General features: G+C 41.2%; 1 protein-coding gene across 1 annotated transcript; it reads left to right on the forward strand.

Annotated features, from left to right (window-relative positions):
* The first annotated feature begins 9 nt into the window (after positions 1 to 9).
* ABRAXAS2 (abraxas 2, BRISC complex subunit) lies at positions 10 to 27,705 on the forward strand. Its single transcript, XM_004020255.4, has 9 exons — positions 10 to 103; positions 4,126 to 4,216; positions 8,048 to 8,084; positions 10,560 to 10,626; positions 19,639 to 19,829; positions 20,686 to 20,805; positions 21,338 to 21,422; positions 23,191 to 23,305; positions 25,546 to 27,705. The coding sequence occupies exons 1-9, from the start codon at positions 32 to 34 to the stop codon at positions 26,013 to 26,015; spliced, it is 1,248 nt and encodes a 415-aa protein (XP_004020304.3). The 5' UTR covers positions 10 to 31; the 3' UTR covers positions 26,016 to 27,705.

Genomic DNA, 27,705 nt, shown 5'->3' on the forward strand with positions numbered 1-27,705 from the left:
GGGCATGATGGGGGAGTTGGAGCTTTCCATCATGGCGGCTTCCATTTCGGGCTACACCTTCAGCGCTGTGTGTTTCCACAGCGCCAACAGCAACGCGGACCACGTAGGTGTTGGGCCCCCCACCACTCCCCGCAGCCCGCCGCGGCTGCTAGGGCTTCCGGCCTCGGTCTCAGGCCGACGCCTGTGGAGAAGCCGGGATCCTTTGCCCCTCGCCCCCTATGTTGGCCGAAGGAACTGATGACCCGGGAGGCTCCCGCCGCCGGCGAACTCTTGCTGCCCGGGTCTCCTTCGCCCCCCGCCCCGAGATGGGCGTCCCCTCACTTGGTGCCTTCCACTGGCATCGCCGTCCCAGGACAGCCGTCTCCCGGTGGGGAGGGCTTTCCCGGCCGGCCGCCGACAGTGGCAGGAGTCGCTTAGTCCTGGAAACCCAGCGCCTGCCCTTCCCCGAGTCAGGCTTCGAGGCTAATGAGGGGTGTCCGGGGTCGGGAAGGAACCGAGAGACCCCCCGCTTTAGTCTAGGAGCGGAAACTCCCAGCCGCGCCCTCTGGTCTGACAGGTTGTTGTGAGGAGCGACGAGGGTAACCGTGGCTGTCACTGGTCTTAACTTGTTAGATGCGAGCGTGTGTTTTCTTCGCCTCGATGAAAAATGCAGATGTCACCAGGAGTGTTCGGCGTAGGGTCTACTTTGGCCTTGCTGTTGCATGTTTAGTTCCCTGGCAAATGTTCTAAGACCCGGGAACTAGTCTCAGTGAAAATAGGGAAGTGACAGGCCTTTACGTATGAGTGATCGGAAGTGCATTTTTAATGTCCCTGGCTTCTGGATGGAAATTCTTTTATGACATTAAATAATTTTTGTCTTTACATATTTGCCCACCAAGTTGAGAGATTGTGTTAAAATGATTTGAGTAGTGAATTATTTAAGTTCACTAAATAAATGTAATGGGAGGGAGGGTGTTGTCATTACAAAGCAAAACTGCAGAACCCTGCAGAAGAGGGAACTGGGTTTGGTTTGATGTCTGCGATCCTAGCTTCCATCAGTAAAACTGATTTCGTAGAGAGGTGATTTTATTAGTAAATTGGATGGGATTAAGTGTTGTACTGTTCATTGCTTCAGTTCAGTGGTAGAGATCAACTACAGAAATATACACAACATGGGTTTTTCCAGAGGCAGCTCCTATCTCTAGACACTAAGGCCCTTGCTACTGCAGCCAGCTCTTTAATAATGTAATGCAGTTCCTTGTACAGGTAGTTTGTGATCCTGCTAGTATCCCATGGAAGTGTTAAATATGGTTTCAGTCCTGTCTCTTAACCTCTCTAGTTCTTGGAGTGCCTAGTAATATCACAGTTTATGTATAAAGCAAAATTACTGTAAGCAACCTGTTGAAAAGTGGATAGTTTTAGGTTTTTTTAGTCTACAGTGAGATGGCCATGTTACCTAGATTGTTCCTAACTTGATTCAAGAGATATCTCTTTAGTATCTGCACTATGCTAGGCATGGTGCCAGACTTCATAGAAATTTTTACCAATGGCAATAGTTTGCAACGTGTATCTTATACTCTACAAGGATACCTTTTATATTAACCTTGCCACAGTTACATATGTAGAATACTTTAAAGTAATTTCAGTTTGACATATTTTAAAGTTGAAGAACCAAGAATTTGTTTTTGTAGTATATTGTTTTGTCCTGGCAAATTAGTTTAAAGCCACTCATCATTCTGTAGCGCCGGAGTTAGCAAACTTTTTCTGTGAAGGGCCAGACAGTAATTATTTTAGGCTTCCTGAGCCTTGTGGCCTCTGTAGCAACTACTCAGCCCTGTGGTTGGTAGGGAGAAAGGAGCCATAGACAATAAATAAATTAGAATGACTGCTTCCAATAAAGCTTTACTTGTGGACATAAAGCTGAATTTTATATAATTTTTTACACATCATGAAATATTGCTCCCATTCTCTCTTTCATTTCAGCAATTTAAAAGTGTAGAAACTTATTCTAAGCTTATAGGCCATCCAGTAACTGCCATTAGGCTGGATTTAGCCCACACACTATAGTTTGCCTACTATTATAAAGTAACAGTGGTTCAGATAATCCAGACCAATAGATAAATAAACATCCGTGTTATGCTTGGCTTTAGAATGTTTTGATGTCACTGTCGACTTTTTCAAACTAAGGCCTGCCAGATAATATACAGGGCACCCAGTTAAATCTGAATTTTAAATAAACAGTAAATAATTTTTTAGTATAAATATATCCCATTTCTTACATTAAAATTATCCATCATTTATCTGAAATTCAAAGTTAACTGGGTATCCTGCATTTTTATTTGCTAAATTTGGCAACCTTGGGCTATAGAACACTAGGAATCTGTAGATATTAAAGTCTAAAGTTGTGTAGGAATCTTCAGTTGTATTTTCCACTTTAATTGAAGAGAAAATTTTCTAATCTGTTACAAAGGCACAGCTTGTGTTTTGTAGTAAGAACTCATAATGAAAGACTTTCAGAGGATAAAACAAGCTTCTTTAGCCCATGCTTTCCAGACTAGCAGTCATGGATTCTCTGGTACACACACACACACACATATATATATATATATATATATTTTTTTTTTGGACTGTGTTTTCATTGCTGCACAGGCTTTTCTGCAGTTGTGGTGAGCGAGGGCTGCTCTCTAGTCGAGGTGCACAGGCTTCTCATTGCAGCGGCTTCTCTCGTTGCAGAGCACGGGCTCTAGGTGATTGGGCCTCAGTAGTTGCGACCCATGGTCTCAGGAGTTGCAGCTCCCAGGCTCTGGAGCACGGGCTCAGTGGTTATGGCGCACAGGCTTACTTGCTCCACAGTACATGGGATCTTTCTAGACCAGGGATTGAATCCACATCTCCTGCATTGGCAGGCGGATTCTTTACCACTGAGCCACCAGCGAAGCCTGATTTGGGATGTTTATGACATTCCACTCCTCTAAGTCAATATTTTGTATTGAGTTATGTGTGTATTCAGCTATGCTGAAAAGCCTCTATCTCTCCATCCTCACCCCCACAGATTCCAACTGGGACTTTTTAAACTAGGAAATTTATTCGAAGAGTCAACCTACAATAGAAAGGACATTGTTTGCCACTCTTTGCTGAGCAGCTCTCGTGTGCTTGGCACTGAGCGAGGTGCTGAAGTACACGGTGAACAGAGAATCCTGGCTCGACCGGAGCTCGTATTTTAGTCGGAGCAGCATTCGTTAGTACGTGTAAATATGAAACACAAGAAAACCATGAGAAGAGAAAGGATGCAGGGTAAAGGGAGCAGCGTGTGGCAGACTTGATTCTGTTCCACTCTCCAGGGAAGGCCTCTTTGATAAGATGCCGTTTGAGTGAAGAGCCAAATGGAGGGAAGGAGTAAGCCGTGTTGGATGCCTAGGGAGGGGATGTCTGGGATAGCCTGTTAGTTCACCACTTGCAGGGATGGTATTTGACATTTAGAGTGAACATGCTCCAGAGGTGCTTGTGCTGAACTCTATAGCAAATGCTCAAGCAGTAGGTTATGTGCTGAGTAATCCAGAATCGTTGATGACAGTGTATGTTCTCAAAGGAGGAAATCAATTTATCTCAGCATTTATTAAGGAAAAACTTTGACCTAGTGAAAAACTTATTTGCTGGAATCCTAATTTCTCCTGCCAGCCCATACAGGAGCAGTTAGTTGTGCATTGTATTAACTTCTTTCTTTACCCTATTGTGATTAGCAGAGTTTTTAAAACAATGAAATAAATTACGTGCTGTTTCAAGAAAGCAGTCTAGAATATTTCTGCTTCCTGAGCTTTTTTGATGTTGCTTGTTACACTTTGTGGGATTTAGGTGATAAATTCACTCTACTTATTTTCACTTCAGAAAAACAGGGTTTTAGGGGAAGGGATTAAAATAATATTTCATCTTGTCATGGAATCCTTTATTCAAACGATTCAGTTAATAGCTGTGTCACAAAGTACTTTAGTCGTATACCTGTTGGTTTGTGGAATGGTAGTTTACGTGACAAGTTTATTTGGATTATTGTTAAAATTTTTATAAAACTGTAATGTTCTCAATTCCTCTTAATTCCAGTAAAAATCATTTTTATTTTTAGCTGCAACTCTCTTCCCCCATTGCTTTCAGGAAGGATTTTTGCTGGGAGAGGTAAGGCAAGAGGAAACCTTCAGCATCAGTGACTCCCAAATCAGCAGCACAGAGTTTCTGCAAGTAATCGGTAAGTGAGCTTGTCACGGGCCTGAGAAATACTCTTCTTGTATACATGCTCCCTCTTTTGTTCTTTGGCCTTTGACTGATTGTAACCTAACAATAGACTTAAAGAGTACATAGAAAGCCACTCAGATCCCAATGCCAATTATTTTCACTAGGAATGATATGAAATGTCTTTGTAAGTCAGCGTAAACCCACAGTGCGAGTCTGTAAGTTCAGGTATTTTGTGAAGCTGTCCCTGACCCAAGTGGTCTGACCTGTGAATGGCTGTGTAGAATTGCACACATGTCTCTTCACAGCCATGGTGAACCCCGAGTGTGTGCTTTGGGCTGTGCCCATGGTCAGCATCGCCTCATACTATAATGAAAGCATGTGCTGTGCTGGTCCTCCCTAGAGGGATCCGGCAAAGATGTTTACACTTGTTTACAGAAGATATTTGTCAGACCTGCAAAGCTTTCTGAGGAGTAAGCCAAACAGCCTATTTGGGGGCGCTTACTGGGGAAAATGAAGGTGTTTTATAGGTGCACGGCTCTCTGGCTCGGTCTCCTTTTGATAAATAAGGATCATACTGATTTTCAACTGCACCTGGTGCGCATCACCAAACAGCGTATCCTGATACTGAAAACAGAGCAAGGGCTGTTTTATGCATTTATGCAGCCAATCATCATTGAAAAACGTGCCGTAGATGTGTGCTGGGCAGTGAGAGGGATGTCCAGTGCCCCTCTGCCTCCCAGTACTGTGAGAAGAGGAAGACAAGTTTACAGAAATACCAGAGCATGCAGGCTGAGTGCTGTCAGAAAGGAACAAAGACAGTCTCATGAGTTGGAAAAAAAAAAAAAAACACTGCTCTTGGGTTAAATCAGTAATGACACCGTGAGGGAGGTGAACTTAGGGCCAGTAAGTGGTTTGTTCAGGGCATCCCGGGGCAGGGAGTGCATAAAACGTGCAGAGAGCCTGGCCTGTTTCTGGGTATCTAGAATACAGACTGTGTGAACGTGAGTGGTTTGTGGTTTAAAATACTGCTGGAAGGTTAGGTTATGCTGAGGCCAAAGCATTGATTTCGTCCTGTTCTTGTTGCCATTAGTACCTGGGCTGGGGCCAGGGTGAGGACTGAGGTGGTGAGGGTTGGGGAAGACAAGAGACAGCTGTCTCCTAAAGAACCAAAACTATGAAACCCACTCCCCACAATATTGACTTGGTAAATGAATACTTGGTATTTGACATGGTGTGGTGTAGATGCTCTTTCACGGAGGTTTGATTTCTGTGTTTTGTCTTGCTTAACTCTTTAAAACTCCTAAAATAGAGAATTCGGTTTCATTGGCCATCTGTGCAATTATTCATTGTTTGCACTTGGGTTTTCAAAACTAATGTGGTGTGTGAGGGTTTGCCAGGAAGACCTGACGGCACACCATGCAAGAAAGAGCGCTAGCCTGGCGTGCTCACAAAAGTAGCATTTCTCGTGAGTGCTCTGGCTGTTTATCTTTGAGGAAACAGAATAGTAAAGTAATTTAAATTCTCCAGCATCGTGTACTCTTATCTTTGATTCATAAATACCAGTTCCCATGGTATTGCAGATATAGAGACGTGCCAACAGATAGAGAGCCCCAGGTAATACAGGGCCATGATGACGACCCTCTTTTGCTGTACAATGTTTAATTTATTAGCTACATTCAATTTATTGTTGAAACAATCATGGGTCTCATAAACAGTATTTGCTAGTATTAAATGTATGTTATCATTGTAGTCTTCTCTTTTTTTTTTTTTTTTGGTGGTATTTTTCATTTAAAAGTAAATACATAACAATATTAGAAAATGTAAACCAGGACCCTAAAAACCTGGATTAAAGGGCCAAGCATTAGATAACGAACGCACCAGGAGAAGTATTCCATACCACTAGCACAAAGAAATTTTCTGGATAGTTTAACCTCCAGCATGTTTTAAAATAATAAATTGACCCAATTTCATATTTGTTGAAAATGCCTGAATCCACGCACGGACACCTTTCCCTGACACTGAACAATAAGGAGGACTTGATATGAAATGGCACACTGTGAGGGAGCACCCATCTTAAACACATTCATTTTTAAAGCAGTGCTCACACACTTGACGCAGAAGGCAATGGCACCCCACTCCAGTACTCTTGCCTGGAAAATCCCATGGACGGAGGAACCTGGTGGGCTGCAGTCCATGAGGTCGCTAAGAGTCAGACAGGACTGAGCAACTTCACTTTCACTTTTCACTCTCCCGCATTGGAGAAGGAAATAGCAGCCCACTCCAGTGTTCTTGCCTGGAGAATCCCAGGGACCGGGGAGCCTGGTGAGCTGCCATCTATGGGGTCGCACAGAGTCGGACACGACTGAGGCAACTTAGCAGCAGCAGCAGCAGCAGCCACCAGGCGGATGAGCTCTGGAGGCTTCCAGAACTCTGGAATCCCAGGCCAGACTGCCCTGGCTCCCCTGCTTCCAGAAGTCTGCCTCGCAGCTGTCACGGGTGCCAGCGTCATGCCAGTCTGCAGCGTAATCGTGTTTGAAAGCATCACCCTGTTTTCTCCACGGAGTGCTTAGTTAGGCATTGCAGAATCTTGTAGGAGAAAGCTTTGACCCTGTAGAAAAACAGTGTAGTGTCTAGAGCATATCTTCACGATCCTTCTCACCCAGGTTGTAAATCATGAAGGAAGTCTGTTGGGCTGGATTGATGACAGGAGTGTGTCTTCAGAGTTCAGAATTTACTCTAGGGATTTTCTTAAACAAAATATTCTTTCCTTTAAAGTAGAAGATGAGGACTTTTTTTTCCCTTCCCTTCAACTCTAGTTAACATTTTTACTACAGATGTTCTGCAGTGTAATTACTTTATTGACAGTAGCTCTGAAATAACTTCTGATGGTATACTGTATCATTTTGGTGATAAAAAGAGAGGATTTCTAGATGAGGTTTTCCTGTTTGCATCACTGTGTCGACAGTTGCACTTGGCAAATAATCTTTTCTTCCCCGTGGAAGCACTGGTATTTCTGTGAGTTTTGGCAGCACTCACATTGGTACAAAAGCTAATGGCACAGGCCAGTGTCCTTCAGGCTTGTGGTTTCATTCTGATTGAGTTAAAATTGCAGCCTGGAACTCTGTGGCTGTGGCTTTATAAGCAGCAGGTGATGAGTCGCTGGCCAGGAGAATGTTGTTAATAGAACTGAGTGGTTAATTAGTCCCATGGTCTTGTATGTCAACTTAGACCCCACGCCCCCTGATGCACTTGAAGAAATGGTTCGCTACAGTAATCACAGCAATCTTTTCAGAAGTTGTTTGCCTCTGCCTTATAAATGGCTGTTTCCCTTGTGCTGAAAAGCTTTGAAAGGGCTAATAAACTTCCAGAGTTTTCACTCTTCCCCTTCAAAACACCTGGCCCAGTTGTCCTGCATTGTTAGTGAGTTAACTGATGGCAGAATGGTTAAGGCCCTCCTTTCCTCAAGCTATCCTCACAGCTTTTATCCACCTCGATTAAATGCTTCCAGTCAGTGGTTCCTTTTTCCTCTTGGAAAAATGTAAGATTGACCAAGAGCACACAATACCTGTGTGATCTGAATAAAAGCTTTCAGGTGTGTGCTTATCGCACTCCAACAGATGGACCCAGAACTGTCATTTGCCATTTTACTTTGTCCTGAGAGGGTGTCCCTGAGTTTAAGTGTTAAGGAGACACTGCCTTCACCAGTGTACACACTCTTTGGGAGAGGAAAACTCTTTATTGTTTGAGATTTTGGTTTAAAGTTTTTTTTTTAATCCTGAGCTACCTTATAGTTGTCTGTATCTTACATGATTAACTGAGATCTATTTCCTCTTTCTGATTACAGAAATCCATAACCATCAGCCGTGTTCAAAACTTTTTAGGTAAGCCACATCCTTCTCTGTAGCTTTTCGTCCTTACTAAAAGATTGATTGATTGAAAACTAATGAACTCAAACTTGTATACGACTATGGCTTAGTGTTTTCAAGTGTAACTGAGGGGCCCAAGTCCACTGATTTACTGGGTGCCAGATGCATGTGTGGCATTGTGTTAAGCTAGGGAAAGGAGAATGGCGGGCATATAAACCTTGGCCTCCGTGGTTTGAAATGGAAGCCTTCCTGCCAGCCTTCCTAGCATGGGCTCGACAACCGTACAGAAAGCAGTTCATCAAGGGTCACATAGAGATAAAAGCATATTGTAAGAGGCATAAAAGTGTTCCATGTACAACTTTAAAATGTAAGGAAAGGGAACATAAAGCTTACTTTTTTGGGTTTAAGTTAATATATACCAGTTGCATGTTATGACCAGCTGAAGGACAGAAAGAAAGAAACAGGAGGAGAGACATTCAAAGGGAGACAGTGACAGAGACGCCCATGGAGGCAAAGGTGAGGCAGAAAGTGAGCAGCACACCGCCTCCACCGGCCTTCTACTCCCCAAACTGCAGGCCAGGCCTCTGCCTCCTTCTGGAGCCCCCAACCCTCCCACCTGTTGACAGATATGATGACCTTCACTCTTGTGTTTCTTAAACCTCCCAGAGGCCCTGTTCTTCTACTTTGTGAAAAGCCAGGCCAGTCCTTTCTTTGCACTACTGCCCATTCCAGTTCAATTCAGCGTTCTGGGCCAGCACTTCCTGCCTTGATGCTGCCAGCCCCTTGTGCCTGGTTGTTCCTGCCGTGTGTTCACGTCAGCTTTCACCCTGACTCCACTCCCGTCCTCAGTTGACCTAAACCCCCAGCAGCCCTGCACCCAGGAACCCCTGGAGACTTCCACTGTGTTCACCACGCATCTTATCCCCACCCGTCCCACACACACTTACCCCTTATTTCAGAGGATTGTTACCTGTGAACAAAGCCCCACAATAGCTGAGAACCTCACTGTTAGACTTAGATGTAACTGAAGAAGAGCAGGAAGCAAACAAGGAATCAGCAGTTCATCTGAAAAGAATCTCAGAGCAGTGAGATCAATTGCTGATGATTCAGCAGTCAATGAGTGATTCAGGCCCTGGTCCCCTCACAGCCGCGGTCTGGATCGGAAAGGGTCCTGCTGTTTGGCCCTGACTGTCTAAGACTTTGCTAGGTGTGCCCTGCCTTGTCTTTCTGAGAAGCTCCTTAAACCACTGTTAGTAAAGTAATACCCAAAACATGGACCCATAGACTCATAACTGAAGCCATAGACTCATCATTCTTAGGACAAAAAGAAACCATGGAAACCATATGTCTGCTCCAAACTGTTTATTTTGCAAAAAAAAAGAAGAAGAAGAAGTGGAGGCCAGTAAGGTTCAAGTGACTTGCCCACGATCATACAGAGGGAGCAGCGCAGAGCTGGAGCCGGTATCTCCTGACCTGCAGTTCAGTGTTTTTGCTGTAACTTGAACTCCTTCCTGCCTGTGAGGCCTGGGCTTGTGGTGGGAGGAGGGGTGTGGCATTCCCGAAACCAGGACCAGTGATAGAAAAGGTCACACATCATTATGCCCGAAATGCCCTTCACGGGGTCCTGGTCAGATGGGTCTCTTTTAAAGGTGAGTGCCTTCAGTTTGAAGCTGGCCAGACCTACATCCAAATTCCAGCTCTTCCATCCACCAGTTCTATAATTTGGGGCAAGTCACCTAACCTCAGTATCTTTATTTACAAAAACGGAGGGAAAAAAGTGTTGACTTGTTGGGCTGAACTAGTACTTACCTCCCAGCAGTGAGACAGAAATGAAATGAATTAACATGAGGAAGCATGCAGCTGAGTGTCTTATTAAGGATTCAGCAAATATTCACTTCCCTTCTTCATTTCTCAGAATATGCGCTTCTCTGTTCTTTTTTCCCCCATAGATAATTGACACTTAGAGACAAAGAAAAGATGTCATGGTCATTTGAAACCACACATTTTGTAATTACTTGGTATCAGCATTTCCACTTATGGAAGTAATACCTTTTGAATGTAGCAGTCTCTTGAGTAATCTTTGATGCAAAAGATACCTCATATCAGCAAAACATTTAGGTTGTTTTTTCTTTATATACTTATTGTGTGTGTGCTCAGTCATTCAGTCGTGTCCAACTCTTTGCAACTCCATGGACTGTAGCCTGCCAGGCTTCTCTGTCCATGGAATTCTCCAGGCAAGAATACTGGAGTGAGTTGCTATTTCCTCTTGCAGGGGATCTTCCTGACCAAGGGATCGAACCTGCGTCTCTTGCACCTTCTGCGTAGACAGGCGGGTTCTTTGCCACTGTGCCATTATATACTTATTGCAGATAAGCAGTTGTAGCTTTATTGCCAACTTTTAGGATTAGGTGACACATAAACACAAGTTGCTAAGCATATTTTTGTCAAAATACTGTATAATTTTAATAAAATATTTTTCCTCTTAAACAGTTTTTATGACTATGCAAGCAAAGTTAATGAAGAGAGCTTGGACAGGATTCTTAAAGATCGGAGAAAGGTATGTTCTGTTTGTCACCCAGTCTGATTTGGAAATCAGTCTTTACCACCCAGACTTAAAACCAGAAAGGAATGTAAAATGAAACAGTGAGATTTGTTATTAATACGTAAGAATTCTGTTAAGTAGATTTTAAAGGTAAACTGTAGATATGATACAATGTTTACAGTACGTAAAACAAAATTTAGATATTTAGAGTATGATTCCATTATGTAAAAGTCAGAAGGAGAAAAAAGAACATGAACTATAATCCAGAAAGTTGACAGTAGTTGCTTTTGGGTGGTTCTAATTTTCCTATTTGGTAATTTAAAAAATAATTTTGCCAACATTTACTACACATGCATTAATTTTATAATGAGGGAAAATACCTCTAAAAAATGTAGATTACAGTCAAACATCTTTTGATGTGTTGCTCTTTCAAGTTCTGTTCACATTGAACATAAATGTCTTCCCCAAAGGTCATATATTTATTGTTTCTGTAAACATATGCATATGATGCTCTGCTTGTGTATATATATGGTAAACAAGTCTGAATAGAATTGAAAATGAGCCAAGGTTTTATTGCTGCAGTCTGGGTGATGGTCTCATTCATAATTTACTCTGTTGTACCATGTGTGGGGTTTACTTTTTTACCTTGGTATATTGATTCCTAAAAAATAGATGAGTCACTAAAACATCACGTGAGGAGGAAAAGTAGCAATGAAAGTGAAAGCTTGTTAAAGAGAAAACAAAATGCCATTCTTTTAGAAGCATGTATTATAAAAAAGCCTTTAAAAGATTACCTGTGCGTAAAATAATCAGTGTGGGACATCTCAGGTGTTCGAAGAAGGGCCTTAGAAGCAGCTAGAGTAGGTGGGCAGCCTTTCCAGTGTAGGGCCCTCTCAGAACCACTGTCTGGTGCACAGGCGGAAAGAGAAGCAGGTAAGGTGAAAGGAAACATAGAAAGTGTGGGGAAGGTCTGGGGGAAGGACAGTGTTTTGTGGGTGATGACAGGCTCAGGAAGGGCATGGTGTCGGCAGAGAGTCTTAACACGGTCACCTGCCCGGGTTTGGGGAAGTGGATGAGCACAGCCCAGGGGTCCCAGTCCCACTCCCCCATTCTCAGTGATTTTCCTGAAGCGCACATTCTGGCATCTGGAGCATCTTCATTCTCCAGCCACCACCTTACCTCTTCATTCCATTTATTTTCACATTCTAAAAAATGAAGCTCTATATACTCTCTAAAACTAAAATTTATTTCATGAAGATTCTTACTGAAGCACTTATCTAGAACAGTCTCTATATATTAAATTACCAGGACATTTTTTTTTCAATAGAGGAAAAATATTTGAAGTGGAAAAAAGAAAGAAAGCATATGAACAGGAAATTACAAAAGAAAAAAGAAATCTACCAACGGTCAAGAAGTAAATGGAAAAAATGTTCATTCTCATCAGGAAATGCAAATTGGAACACACAATACTGTTGTTGTTTTTATTGTTTTCCATCCAGTTGGCAAAAGTATAAAAGGATTGCTAATATCCAGTGTTGGCAATGTTGTGGGAAGTGGGGAAGCTGTAGCTGGTGGGAATGTAAGTTGATATAGACATTTAGGGAGAGAGTTTTGCAATAACAGAATTTTAAATATAGAGTTTGATCTCGAGGAATCTGGCCCAAGAAAACAGACAAACAGGCACAAAGGTGTGAAAACTTGTGTTATTGAACCCTTTGGCTCTGTGCCAGACCATATACTAAGTGCTTTCCAGGTACTGACACATTTAATCCTTGCACCCACCCCATAAGGCTGTTATCATCACCCCCATTTTACAGTTGAGACAACTAAGGATAAATATCTTGGTTAAGGTTATAAGCCCAAATTTTGGTGCCAAGATTTAAACCCAGCAGTCTGGCCTTTTAATGCAGCATACAAAGATGTTTCTTGCATCCTTGCTTAATAATGAGAATTTTGAAAGCAATCTAAATGTCCACCAGTGAGGAATGATTAAGTAAATTATGTTGGTGCCTCCATACTATGGAATATGACAGTTTGTGCATGCTCAGTAACGTCCGACTCTTGACCACCCCCTGGACTATAGCCTGCCAGGTTCTTCTCTCCATGGAATTTGCCAGGCAAGAATATTGGAGTGGGTTGCCGTTTCCTCCTCCAGGGCATCTTCCTGATCCAGGGATTGAACCCATGCCTCTTGTGTCTCCTGCATTGGCAGGTGGATTCCTTACTACTGCACCACTGGGGAAGCCCATGGGATATGAAGCAGCCGTTAAAAAGATAAGGGAGGTTCTCATGAATGACTTAGAAAGTTCTTGAAGTTAAGTGAAATAATTTGAGCCTGCTTTTTATGAAAACAAGAGTCTGAGTGTATAAAGAGATCCAGAAGAAAGCCAGCCACCTCTAGAAGTGGTTACTCTGAGTAAAGGGAGCAGAGATGTTGCTGAGGAGGGGAAACTTTATATAATAAGGTTTTTTACATTCTATTTTATATTGAAATTAATTGGAAAAAAGAAATGAACTCTACCATGTAGCATTTTCAGTAGTAAATAGAGACACTTTTCTAATTAATTTGGAGAGTTTAAATTGGATTTGCTAATTTACTATGATATTTTGTATTTCAATTATGTATTAAAATATAGTCAGATCGTATTTTAAAAAATAATAAAATCAGATTTGGTCTTTTGAGACACAGAAGACCAATATAGATTGTTAACTGGAGTTATCTTTGCTTTTCCTGGGGCCCAGATTCTCAAAACCTGATCTTCAGTTTTGATTTTCTAAAGCTTTGTGCTAAAACTAACGATTATATTTTCTTTTGCAATTAAAAGACAGGAATTTGTTTCTTCAATTTACTTGGAAATTAGGTTTTATTTCCCATGCAATTTGTTAAAGGCAGGGACTGTATTTTATGTTCATTGTATTTCCTATGACACCTTATACATAATATAAACTCTTTGAGGTTTTTTTTCAAGAATCCAAATTTCTAGCCCCCAAACAAAAGATGATACTTAATATTTAGACTGAAAAGCTATATAGTTGACTCTAGTATGGGGATTTTTCCCCAGAAATGGAACAAAGTTACATCTTCACCTCAAAGGGGTTATAATAGTACCTACAAAGTTAAATTTAAAATGTTTGGCTTAAAAATACATATGTACTTTAAACAGTATATGATATAAAAAATTATTTTTAATTAACATAAACTCTTCAAGAAAGTGCTAATGGAAACGTTTCAAAAATTGATTCTCTGCTAGGCAGGTTTCAAAACTAATGTTTAATTGAAAAGCCCTGGGGGTTCCTTGACAGAGAGTTCTGACAAAATGTGGTCCACTGGAGAAGGGAAAGGCAAACCACTTCAGTATTCTTGCCTTGAGAACCCCATGAAAAGTATAAAAAGGTAAAGAGATAGGACACTGAAAGATGAACTCCCCAGCTCGGTAGGTGCCCAATATGCCACTGGAGATCAGTGGAGAACTAACTCCAAAGAGTGAAGAGACAGAGCCAAAGCAAAAACAATGCCCAGTTGTGGATGTGACTGGTGATCAAAGTAAACTTCGAAGCTCTAAAGAACAATATTGCATAGGAACCTGAAATGTTATGTCCATAAATCAAGGCAAATTGGAAGTGGTCAGGAGATGGCAAACATCAACATTTAAGAAATCAGTGAACTAAAATGGACTGGAATGGGTGAATTTAACTCAGATAACCATTATATCTACTATTGTGGGCAAGAATCCTTTAGAAGAAATGAAGTAGCCATCATAGTCAACAAGAGTCCAAAATGCAATACTTGGATGTAGTCTCAAAAATGACAGAATGATCTCTGTTCATTTCCAAGGCAAACCATTCTATATCACAGTAATCCAAGTCTATGCCAAAGAAGCTGAAGTTGAGCAGTTCTATGATGGCCTATAAGACCTTCTAGAACTAACACCAAAAAAAGATATCCTTTTCATTATAGGGGACTGGGATCCAAAAGTAGGAAGTCAAGAGATACCTAGAGTAACAGGCAAGCTTGGCCTTGGAGTACAGAATGAAGCAGGGCAAAGGCTAATAGAGTTTTACCAAGAGAACACACTGGTCATAGCAAACACCCTCTTCCAACAACACAAGAAATGACTCTACACATGGACATCACCAGACAGTCAACACCGAAATCAGATTGATTATATTCTTTGCACCCAAAGATGGAGAAGCTCTATACAGTCAGCAAAAACAAGACCAGGAACGGACTGTGGCTCAGATCATGAACTCCTTATTGCCAAATTCAGACTTAAATTGAAGAAAGTAGGGAAAACCACTACACCATTCAGGTATGACCTAAATCAAATCCCTTACGACTATACAGTGGAAGTGACAAATAGATTCAAGGGATTAGATCTGATAGAGTGCCTGAAGAACTATGGACAGAGGTTCGTGACATTGTACAGGAGGCAGAGATCAAGACCATCCCCAAGAAAAAGAAATGCAAAAAGGCAAAATGGTTGTCTGAGAAGGTCTTACAAATAGCTGAGAAAAGAAGGGAAGCTAAAGGTAAAGGAGAAAAGAAAAGATACACCTATTTGAATGCAGAGTTCAAAAGAATAGCAAGGAGAAATAAGAAAGCCTTCCAAAAAGATAGAGGAAAACAACAGAATGGGAAAAACTAGAAATCTCTTCAAGAAAATTAGAGATACCAAGGGAACAATTCATACAAAGATAGACACAATAAAGTATGGACAGAAACAGTATGGACCTAACAGAAGCAAAAGATACTAAGAAAGTAGCAAGAATACACAGAACTATACAAAAAAAGATCTTCATGACCCAGATAACCACAATGGTGTGATCACTCATCTAGACCAGACATCCTGGAGTCTGAAGTCAAGTGGGCCTTAGGAAGCATCACTACAAACAAAGCTAGTGGAGGTGATGGAATTCCAGTTGAGCTATTTCAAATCCTAAAAGATGATGCTGTGAAAGTGCTGCACTGAGTATGCCAGCAAATATGGAAAACTCAGCAATGGCCACAAGACTGGAAAAGATCAGTTTTCATTCCAATCCCAAAGAAGGGCAATGCCACAGAATGTTCAAACCACCGCACAATTGCACTCATCTCATATGCTAGCAAAGTAATACTCAAGATTCTCCAAGCTAGGCTTCAACAGTACGTAAGCCAAGAACTTCCAGATGTTCAAGCTGGATTTAGAAAAGGCAGAGGAACGAGAGATCAAATTGCCAACATCCTTTGGATCATCGAAAAAGCAAGAGAATTCCAGAAAAACATCTACTTCCCCTTTATTGACTACACCAAAGCCTTTGACTGTGTGGATCACAACAAACTGTAAAAATTCTCCGAGACGGGAAAAACAGACCACCTTACTTGCTTCCTGAGAAATCTGTATGAAGATCAAGAAGCAGCAGTTAGAACTTGACATGGAACAACAGACTGGTTCCAAATTGGGAAAGGAGTATGTCAAGGCTGCATATTGTCACCCTGCTTATTTAACTTATATGCAGAGTACGTCATGTGAAATGCTGGCCTGGATGAAGCACAAGCTGGAATCAAGACTGCCGGGAGAAATCTCAATAACCTCACGTATGCAGATAACACCACCCTTATGGCAGAAAGTGAAGAGAAACTAAAGAGCCTCGTGATGAAAGTGAAAGTATAGTAAAAAAAAGCTGGCCTAAAACTCAACATTCAGAAAACTAAGATCATGGCATCTGGTCCTATCCCTTTATGGCAAATAGATGGGGAAACAGTGACAGACTATATTTTCTTGAGCTCCAAAATCACTGCAGATGGTGACTGCAGTCATGAAATTAAAAGATGCTTGCTCCTTGGAAGAACCTTGACAGCATATTAAAAGCAGAGACATCACTTTGGCAACAAAGGTCCATCTAGTCAAAGCTGTGGTTTTTCCCCTAGTCGTATATGGATGTGAGAGCTGGACCATAAAGCAAGCTGAGCACCAAAGAATTGGTGCTTTTGAACTGTGGTGTTAGAGAAGACTCTTGAGAATCCCCTGGACTGCAAGGAGATCCAACCAGTCAATCCTAAAGGAAATCAGTCCTGAATATTCTTTGGAAGGACTGATGCTGAAGCTAAATAAAGCTCCAGTGCTTTGGCCACCTGATGCGAAAAACTCACTTATTGGAAAAGACCCTAATGCTAGGAAAGATTGGAGACAGGAGAAGGGGATGACAGAGGAGGTGATATTTTTATAGCATCACCAACTCGATGGGCATGAGTTTAAGCCAGCTCCGGGAGTTGGTGATAGACAGGGAACCCTGGCGTGCTGCAGTCCATGGGGTTGCAAAGAGTTGGACATGACTGAGCGACTAAACTGAACTGAGAGTTCCTTGGTGGTCCAGTGGTTGGGACTCTGTGCTCTCACTGCCAAGGGCCCTGAGGGCTGCCGGAGTTCAGTCCCTGGTGCAGGAACTAAAATCCTGGAAGTGGAGCAGGGGAGCTCCCCCACTGAAAAAAAAAAAAAAAAGAAAAATCCTACAAAGGAAAGTTCAATGATTTGAACTCATAAAATAAGTATGTAGTAATTTTTAAAGTTTCTTGAGTCCTAAAATAATCCATTAGAATACACAACCTAATAAAGATTTTTGTCACAGTACCCATTAATATATAGAAAAATGTTTACTAAAAACATGTGGCTCTCAAATATAGGAACTCCACAACATTGCTAAATTAAAAAAAAAAAAAAAGTTGGATTTAAGATAGAGGCTAATGTTTTCTCATATGAGAAATTCCCCTGTAGGTGCAACCTGGTTGCCTGCTCAATTACTGCCCTGGCAGAAGCCATATTATGTTTACAAAGTTTTGACCACCCTCAGGTTTTGGGCTCAGGCCAAAAAAAGCAAGTGAGAGGAGGATTTCTGCCTTCCTGAAAGCATCTGCTCTGAAACAGATAATGATAAACATAACTGCCATCTTAATATTATCATAAGGCCAAAAAGAACACAAGTTAAAGATGACAAATGTGCTCAGTATTGGGGATAATTGCTTTGGCTCCAGAAAATGTAAGTGAATGTCTAGCATGGAGAGTAGAGAGGAGAGTCTTTGTGAAATATTGTCTGAAGCTTCAGCAGAGAGAAGGTTTTAGGGAAAGACATTCATAGTTTTTCATCATGGCCCAAAAATAGCTGTCAAAAATATGCTCTTCTGCATCAGTAACCTCGGTTCTCGATAGCCTTGCCACCAGCTTATTAGCTCTAAAAGGTACAATTGTACCTGTCACCAGTATGAATTATTTTGGCATCTTATCTCTCATTGATCAGAATGAAGAGGGTTATCTTTTTAGCAAATATCAAATGAATAAATTGATATCCACAATAAATTTACAAGGCTTCCTGCTTCTCAGAAAGTACAAATGGAATCAAACAAGTGAGTCAGTGTAAATGAAAAGTGTTAGTATCCATCCAGTCACTACTTGCTTGATTTTTCAATCAGCAGGTATTTCATGAGAACGGCCGTGTGCTCACCGCTGCTCGTAACCCAGTCCTGCAGAGGAGCTAATCCCAAGTTAAATTCAGAGTGCCAAGACTCAGAGTAAAATACGCCATGTTCTTTGATACTGGTAGCTCTAGCTGGTTGATAATTTTTTTTTACTTTTTGTTTTTATTTTTTTAAAGGAAAACTACTTTTCACTCTAAGATTTATATTGACAGAAGTGTTTGGGTTTTCTTTATATTTAAAGTATACCAGAATTAATTGCTTCAATATAATTAGAATTCTGCTTTATTTTCAGCAGTACTTCTTAAGAGCAGGCAGTGTTGCTTTGCTCCCTGTAGCTCCTTGCATGTGATATGAACTCTGTGCAGAAAACATTACTCACCTCTCAGGGTTGCTGTAATAATTAGTGAAAATAATTGTAACAGTAAAGGTTGATTGACTTCCTTCCTTTGTGAAAGTTTCCAAAACATAATCTAAATTTACCATTAATTTTAATATGACAGTAACAACTTTAAATTACTTTCATTTCTTAAAACAGGATTTTCACTCAAAGAGTTTGTTTTAAAGAAAGAAGCTATGGAAGATTGTTCCTCCTATAAAGAATTAAAGTGTCTCCACAACAGAGGTTTTCAAACTTCAGTTATACATAAGAAAAAACTTGAGAATTTATCTTAAATTCAGATTTCTGACTGTACCCTTAGAAGCTCTGCAGGTTTGGATTGGGCCCAGCAAGCTCCCAGGTGTCTCTTAGGCCTTCCATCTTCCATACATCCAGCAGATCACATTGTGAAAATGTTCTTCCAAAGAGCCTGTCAGTTTAAATCACATACCAATTTAAGTTCTGGTATAGTCAGCACTGACAAAGCTAACCTTTTAAAATTGTTGTATTAAAGTATAATTAACATGTAGTAAACAGCATATATTTAAAGCATATACTTTGATAAGTTTTGATATGTGTATACATGCATGAAACCACCATCAGAATAAGATACTGAACATATCTGTCCATGCCAAAGTCTCCTCATGGTCTTTTCTGATCCCTCCTTCTCACCTCTGCCTCAGTCATCCACTCATCTGCTTTATGTCATTTTCGTTTCCTAGAATTTTACATGCCATCGAATCGTAGATTGAGAATTCCCTGGCAGTCCAGTGATTAGGACTTGGTGCTTTTACCGCTGTGGCCCAGGTTCGGTCCTGGTTGGGGGACTAAGATCCTACAAGCTGTGCGGTGTGCTCCACCCGCCCCCCCCCAAAAAAAAGAATCCTGTAGCCTTTGCTATTATGATGATGATAATTTTTGTTGTTATTGTTCTGGCTCCTCTCACTCAGCGAATCACTTGGGATTCATGTGTGTTGTGTATGCCGGTGTTTCTTCCTTTGTGTCACTGAGTAGAAGTCCAGCGTGTGCACACAACCACGTTTTTATTTATCCACTCGCCTGTTGGTGGGGCAGTTGCGTGGCTTTCAGTGTCGCGCTACTGCACGTAAATTTGGTATGAGTGTGTGTGGGGGTGCATTCAGAATGAAATTTGTGGGATTTCGTGCAGCTTTTACACTTCTTTCTTCCGTGTCTGTTGCAGAAAGTGATCGGGTGGTACCGATTCCGGCGAAACACACAGCAGCAGATGTCGTACAGAGAGCAGGTGATCCACAAGCAGCTCACCCGCATCCTCGGGGTGCCCGACCTCGTCTTCCTCCTCTTCAGCTTCATCTCCACCGCCAACAATTCCACTCATGCTTTAGAATATGTTCTCTTTAGACCAAATCGAAGGTAAAGCAAGCATTCCCACCAGCCACACATAAATAGGAAAGATGTTGATACAAGTACTTGAGATTTGTGGCTTTGAAAATAAGCATTTTATAGCATCTTTAAAGAAGATGAGTGTTTATAACTGTCCTGTAGCTGGTTTTCTTTGTGATAGAGAAGGTATTTTCCTGTCAGTTAATTATATAAATTAAAATAGTTTTTGAGTCAAGTAGCATTAGCAAGACATTCATTATGCATCAGTTCTTACAAAAATAAACAGCTGGAAATCATCATTTGCTTCTGCGTAATCCATTATATACAAATACAGTTCTGTTGTGCTGTAAGTCTGATTATAATTTTGAAACATAGATTTCAAGGACAAAATTGTAGAATTGATCCACCTACTGGCTAATGCGGGTTTTGCATTAGGAACTTGCTAAAGCAAAAAGAAAGATCATATGATCATGGTATGTCGGTAAACAACAGAAAGGGTTCATACAGAAGTTCATTTATAGTAGAATAAATTAAATCAACATTGGTGAAAAACAATTATTAGTTGTTAAATAGCCACTCCTAAGATTTCATCAGTTAATCAGTAGGTTTTTGAGCACCGAAAACCACCTCAGCACTCTTGTCAGTTGCTGTGGAAATGCAGAAGACCTAACCTCTGCCTTCAGGAGTTTACAATTGAATTCTACTTTAAGGGAAGTGAAAAATTTTCTAATTAACATAACCCTGGGTTGTCTGTGGAAGCGGGTTCTCTGTGAGACCTTCTGTTAGTTCCCAATGCAGAGACTTCGAGCTCCTGTTGGCAAGACCCATTCTTTAAGTAGAGGAGTGCTTTCAACATGATCTCTGTCTCTCTCTCAATCCCCCACAGGTATAATCAAAGGATATCCCTTGCTATTCCCAATCTAGGCAATACTAGCCAGCAAGAGTATAAAGTGTCTTCAGTGCCAAATACTTCTCAGAGTTATGCCAAAGTTATTAAAGAACATGGGTAAGTTGAAAGGTAAAATGAATGTTTTTCCTTTCTTTTGCTAACTGTGCTTCTGGAGAAATGTGATGTCATTTGATATGATTAACACTGAAAAATCCAATAAGGCAATTCTCTTTCTCAAGACTACCACTACTGTATATCAAAATCAGAACGCTTATTGAAAAGAAAATTTACTTTTATCAATATTTTTTTAATCACTTGCCACAATTTTTTTTTCTTTTTTTGCAACTGATGCAAAAATGTGAGTAGATTATGTGTATATCTGAGGTTCTGAAAGCTAACTGTGGTCTCTGAAAAATGTATAGGGTGAGGGAAAAAATAACTACTATTTTTCAGTGGTCTTGGCAACAGGGGTTCTCTCTTCTTTCTCTTCTGTAACTCTAGGAACATGGGCATTGTTGCTGAAACATTGTTACCCTGGGGTTGCAGCATTTAAGTAATTAATAGATTAAGGTAGAAATGACGGGAAAGTGCCTTCCAGTTCACTGTAGTTCTAATCACTTTGTGAATCTTGTTTCTGTCTGTCTTCTAGTACTGACTTTTTTGACAAGGACGGAGTAATGAAAGACATCAGGGCGATTTATCAGGTTTATAATGCGCTTCAGGAAAAAGTGCAGGTAACTGATTCACTTACTAGTTTTCAGTATTTATATTGCCCAAGTGCTTTGTAAATTCTACTTTAATTTTTAATAATCTCCCAACCAACGAATGAATTGTGGTCCAAAAATCAGTCCCCAAATGATATCAGATGTGTGGAGTAGTTACTCATGCCAGTCTACGAAAGCCTGTCTCACTCACTATGTGCCTGCCATGGAGACTCTGAAGTACAGTTTTAATATCACTCTTTTAAATACTTGTGACCTCCTAATGACAGCGTTTTCCCTAGAGAAATGTATTCCCAGTTTAAGGAAGGATCGCTAAGAACGCAGCTGTCGTGTCACTTGGCCTCTAAGTAGAGACCGCACCCGGAGGCACCCGTGTTAACTCAGGACAGCTTGGCCTCCTGATTTGAGTTCACTCCTCTGCCCACAGCCGCCTCCACTGAGTGGGAGGGTGCAGTGGGGCCTGTTCATTCCTAGGCATTCATGCAACAAATAGCTATGGAAACATCTCCTGCAAGCCAGATCCTGAGCTAGGTGCTAGCAGTACTTTCCCACGTTCTTGTCATCAGCCCCAGAGTGTTCTTAGGGGTAATTCGCTCTGAAACCCTAAGAACAAAAGTGCCTTGGAGGACAGGAAGAAGAGGGGTCGGGCTAAAGAGGCTGTCCCAGGCCTGGAGGAAGGGCCCAGGGAATGAAAGAGCACAGGCAGCTACTGAGAAAGAGGAGAGCAGTCTGCGTTCAGCCTGGGGCAAAGGGGAAGGCAGGCAGTGGGCAGATCCCAGTGTGAGGCTCCATATCAGGGTCACGGTCCCCAGAGCAGCACAGGGAACTTAATCCAGCCTCACTCACTGGTGACTGGCCCACTTTCCGGTGATTTCTGGTATTTCTGCTATGGAAGGAACGTGCAGTGAAAAGCAACTTTTTGTCCTGAATTCATGACCATGTTTTTTTGCAGACTGTCGGTGCCGTCTCACAGACTTCAAAGTAACATGTAGTAGACACTTCATTGCCTGTTGGTTAAGGCCCGCCCTGCAAACACCGAATCGCGTCCATGCCCTGATGTGAATGGTTAAAGAACATTGACTAGGGAAAGTTGAAAAAGAAAATAAGTTTCAAAGTCGTTTTTCAACTTTTCCTAGTGGTGATTTTTACTAAATAAATCTGTGTGTGATCTGAGGCTTAATTGTTGGCTATAAATAAAAGTTCAAGGCATGTCAGTCCTTTCTTTTGTTCATCCTCCTATGCTAGACTGTGCTGTGCCAAGTCGCTTCAGTCGTATCCGACTCTGTAACCCTGTGGACTAGAGCCCACCAGGCTCCTCTGTCCATAGGATTCTCCAGGCAGGAATGCTGCAGTGGGTTGCCGTGCCCTCTTCCAGGGGATCTTTCCAACCAGAGATTGAACCCGAGTCTCTTAGGTCTTCTGCATTGGCAGACAGGTCCTTTACCAGTAACACCACCTGGGAAACCCTATGCTAGACTGATACCAAAACTTCCCTTTTCATATAAATAAAGATGAATAAGCAAGGGAAAGATTCCTATTCAAGAATGTATAAGCTAAGTAGCATAATCGTCTTAACATAACTAAGAAAGCAGTTCAGTGAATAACAGCAATACTGGTCTCTTGGGCCTTCATGATTTTGTTCTATACCTCAGGGAAATGTCTGCTTTTTAACGTAATAAAGTATACAGATTTTTCCTAGGGTCATAATCGATGCTGTCTTTATGAAATGCCTCATGCTTGGATTTGAAACTAATTGTTCTTGTTGTCATTTTTCCCTCAGGCAGTGTGTGCAGACGTGGAAAAGAGTGAGCGAGTTGTTGAATCTTGTCAGGCAGAAGTGAACAAATTAAGAAGACAGATCACTCAGAGGAAGAATGAAAAGGAACAAGAAAGACGTGAGCTTCCTATTCATTTTACCCCTGAGTATCAGGGAAATATCTGGTTTTAAACTTCAAATTATATGATAAATTACATCCATTCTTCTACACTCATCAGGCCCCAAGTTACACTGCTTTGGACAGGGCATTCCCTTGTCTTAGGCTTTTCCAGAAGTGCAGTACTGTTTTTTGTGGTGTCCTTCTCAAGTCTCTGATACTGGAAGAAAAAAGACCAAAGGTAGAAAGGCCGAAGCAAGTTAGAGTAATTCCCAAGAAGTGATATGATCTGTGTACAGTAGATGTGATGTTTCTTACCAAGTTAACCCTGGCATGCCTAGGACATAGGAGCTGTGTCCTGTGTTCACTGGAGCCTCATAAAAGAGCTCCCTAAAATTCTGTTAACATCATATTTGATGCATGGGGCAGGGTCTCGGCAAAGACTTTAAATGTCTAGTTTTTGATAGCAGTGGGTGGCCAGATACCATTACGCTAAGGAACCAGCTGGTTAAATGAGAATTAGGCCCAAGAATCTATTAACTCCAGCATGGTAACAGACATATGTGCTGTAGTACCACCAGATTTTTAAAAATAGTATTTTTATTGAAATACAATTGATTTACAATGTCATGTTAGTTTCAGTACAGCATAGTAATTCAGATGTGTGTGTGTATATATATATTATTTTTCAGATTCTTTTCCATTATAGGTTATTACAAGATGTTGAATATAGCTCACTGTGCCATCCAGTAGGACTTGTGGTTTATTGGTCTTACGTACAGTAGTGTAATTTCAGACTCCTGATTTATCCTCCCAACCAACCCTTTGGTAACCATATTTGTTTTCTATGACTGTGAGCCTGTTTCTGTTTTGTGAGTAAGGTCATTTGTACCGTTTTGTTTGTTTGTTTGTTTGTTTTATTCCATGTGTAAGTAATATCAGTGGTATTTATCTCTGTCTGACTTCACTTGGTATGACAATCTGTAGATCCATCCATGTTGCTGGAAATGGCATTATTTCATTCTTTTTTATGAAATGCACTAGATTTAACTAGTGGTTAAGACTTTGGCTCTTCCCCTTGCAGGGGGCACAGATTCCATCCCTGGTTGGGGAACTAAGGGCCTGCCTGCTACCCAGTGTAGCGAAATAAATAAGATAAAATACATGGACACACAAAGACACACACAAAGCTGGATGATAGAGCTGGAATTTGGAGGAGTTGGGGTGCCTGACACCTAAGGTGTGTGTCTTTTAACCCAAATCTTATGCTTTCATCAAAATTTTAACAGTTTTATCTGGGTGATAGAATTGTGGGTGATTTTCATTTTTTTTCTTTTCTAAACTTTGTAAAAATCATTTTTGTAATATTTTTAAAGGTACTTAAAAACAATTTAAATGCCATGGACTCTTGGATGTGTGGCTGTTTCAGTTTTACCACCATAAAAATGCAGTAAAGTTATGGCCTAGTACCTAACACAGGACTTTGAAGTCCCTATTTTTTTAATTTAGTTAAAAAAATATTTTTACAATGTTGTATTGTTTTCTGAACTTTTTTTTCTCCACATTTGTTTCTTTGGTTGGGCTGTGTCTTTGTTGTGGCATGCAGGAGCTGCAGTCTTCAGTGTGACATGCAGACTCGCAGTTGCAGCATGTGGGATCTAGTTCCCGGACCAGGGATTGGACTCCGGCCCCCAGCGTTGGGAGCGCAGCATCTTGGCCTCTAGACCACCAGGGAAGTCCCAGGGCTTTGAACTTTAAAGGAGAAAGAGATGTTTAAGAATATTGTGACAAGTAGTTGTCGAGAAGTTTTTTTTTTTGTTTTTTGATGTGAGGTCTATTAAGGAAAAACTCACATTCAGATGACCGCCAAGGGTGGGGACAACTATCAATTTTATCCTCTGTCCCCATGGTCTCCGAGCACAATGAGCAGCAGGTGAGGGTCGTGGCACTGGATCTGGAGTTGAGAGACCTGTGTTTGGGTATCAGAGCCCCCACTTCTTGCTGTCCTCTTGGTGAAGTCACCTGATCTTTCTGACCTCTGGTCCTTTGCCTGCATAACAGACGGTAATATTAATGATGACGGTAGTACTTGAGAGAGCTGTTCTGAGGCTTTTGAAAATGATGAAATACTGTGCAAATGTACAGTAATTCACACTAATAATCAATTGCAGTGCTTTGCTGCCGTTTTCAGAACAATCAGGTCAACATGCAAAGCTGTGACAATACGGGCGTCTTACAGTTTCCTTCCTCTCTCCACCCAGGACTGCAGCAGGCAATGGTAAGCCGGCAGGTGCCATCTGAGAATGTGGACCCCCCCTTCAGCCCTCGGCTGCCCTATCCAGGGTTCACAGCGGAAGGTCGAAGTACTCTTGGAGACGCAGAGGCCTCAGACCCGCCTCCGCCTTATTCTGATCTTCACCCAAATAATCAAGAAAGTACTCTGAGCCATTCTCGCGTGGAAAGCAGCGTCTTTATGCCTCGACCTCAAGCTGTGGGCTCCTCCAGTTATGCCTCCACCAGTGCTGGACTGAAATATCCTGGAAGTGGAGCAGACGCCCCTCCTTCCCACAGAGCAGCTGGAGACAGTGCTGAGGAATCAGACGACAGTGATTATGAAAATTTGATTGACCCTACAGAGCCCCCTAATAGCGAATACTCACGTTCAAGGGATTCTCGACCCATGACACACCCTGATGGGGGTTCCAGGAACACTCAGACCTCCCAGATTTAACTGAACGCAAGAAACTCTCCAGTTAGCACTGTTTTTCTTAATCGCTCATTGAGAGAGTTTTTGAGGACTTCCTCTGGCAGGGAGAACTGCTTTCTCAGGCCCCTGGACTCCCCAAGACAAGAGTTTTTGGGCCCAGACCTTGGAGGAGCCTCGCATGCAGGGGGTCCTCACCTGCGGACGCAGTGTGCAGGGCTCACAACAGAGTCATTAAGATAATCAAATTGTCCGAATTCTGGTGCGATTCATGGATGTACTGGTAAATTTAGGCAAAGATAAACTTATCAACGTAGTTTCTGTTCTTTAAAATAATTTGGAAATTAGAGACTAAGCACAATTAGTCTATAAATGTTCTATAAATCAAAACCTTACCTCTTGCACTATCATGCCTTGAAATTTACTTTTTCAAAGGGAAACTAGTTTAGCAGCAGCCTTCAAAGAACCTTCTTTCTATGATGAGCCAAATTCATCTTTGCCAGAAAAGAAATTTTGATAATTTCCAAGATTGGAACAAATCAGTTGTACCTTCTTTTGTCTGCATGACTTTGTGAGATCAAAAGAGAGGGCTTTGTTTCCACTTTTTTCTACTAGCCTGATATGTATTGTCACTTAAAATGGTTGCCTTTTAAAAAAAAAAATGTAGAAATACTAATTACCAGTAAGTAATCATCCAAATAAGTACGTCATAAAATAAATTACTTATTTTTCTTTCGGGGAATTCCAGTGACTGCTATGTTGCACTAGCCACATTTATGGTCTCTGTTCTGGAGTCTTAAATGAAGGACACACAGCAGTATAACAGAAAGGAGTTATGTTCCAGACCTGAGTTTTATGAGGAACAGACTCCAGACACAGCGGATTTAGCCAAGTTCGTACGTAAGGGAGATAATTCGTGTAGATCTTCTGACAAATCCTAGTGTTAGTTTTATTTGTGGAAGAAAGACATTTAATAAACTGTTTGGGAAGCTTGGTTATTGAATAGAGATTCATTTCCAATCAAAATAACCATACTTTTTTTTAAGTTAACCGTTCAGCATATAGCTGTGGAATATGTAGAGACTTTCCTTGGGGATGCACTTAACATTTTTATTTAATTACTGCTTGTTTTCTAGTTTTGCCCAGAATGTGTGAAACCACTACAGACGTTCATGAGCATGACAGGCTCCTGGTTTGGAAATGACAAGACCCCCACCCCTACCCCATTTACGGCAGGGTCAGCTCACAAAGCTAATGCCGTGGATTATAACTGCCTTTCTTTGGACTCGTTACAACCTGTAAGACTAAGGAAGTTGTTAAGGAAGCTTAAAATCCAGGTTCTGAAAAAGTAGTTTCATTTTGTAGGAAAGAAGTTTAGTCTGAATGGAAATTAAACGTTCAAACTGCCATCCTTCAGATAGCTACTCAACGGGGTCTGTATCTTCCTGCTGTCCAGTTTTGTTGGCCTTATACCACTGCCATTTGATTTGAAATGTTGCAGACCGCTTTATCTGCAAATGTGTTCCAGTGTTTATCAGCTATCTTCTAAGCAGCTTTAGCACCAGTGTGAATTTATTTTTTTTAAGTGCCATCACCATCTCTGTTCAGATTTTGACATTCAGGAAAATATTTTTATTTTTTATGTCATACTGAAACCTACAATGTATATCTGACAAAGCAGTTAAATGTGACAATAAAAACTTATTTAATCATGGTA

The sequence above is a fragment of the Ovis aries genome, chromosome 22, assembly GCF_016772045.2.
Source record: "Ovis aries strain OAR_USU_Benz2616 breed Rambouillet chromosome 22, ARS-UI_Ramb_v3.0, whole genome shotgun sequence".
NCBI classification, from domain to species: Eukaryota; Metazoa; Chordata; class Mammalia; order Artiodactyla; family Bovidae; genus Ovis; species Ovis aries.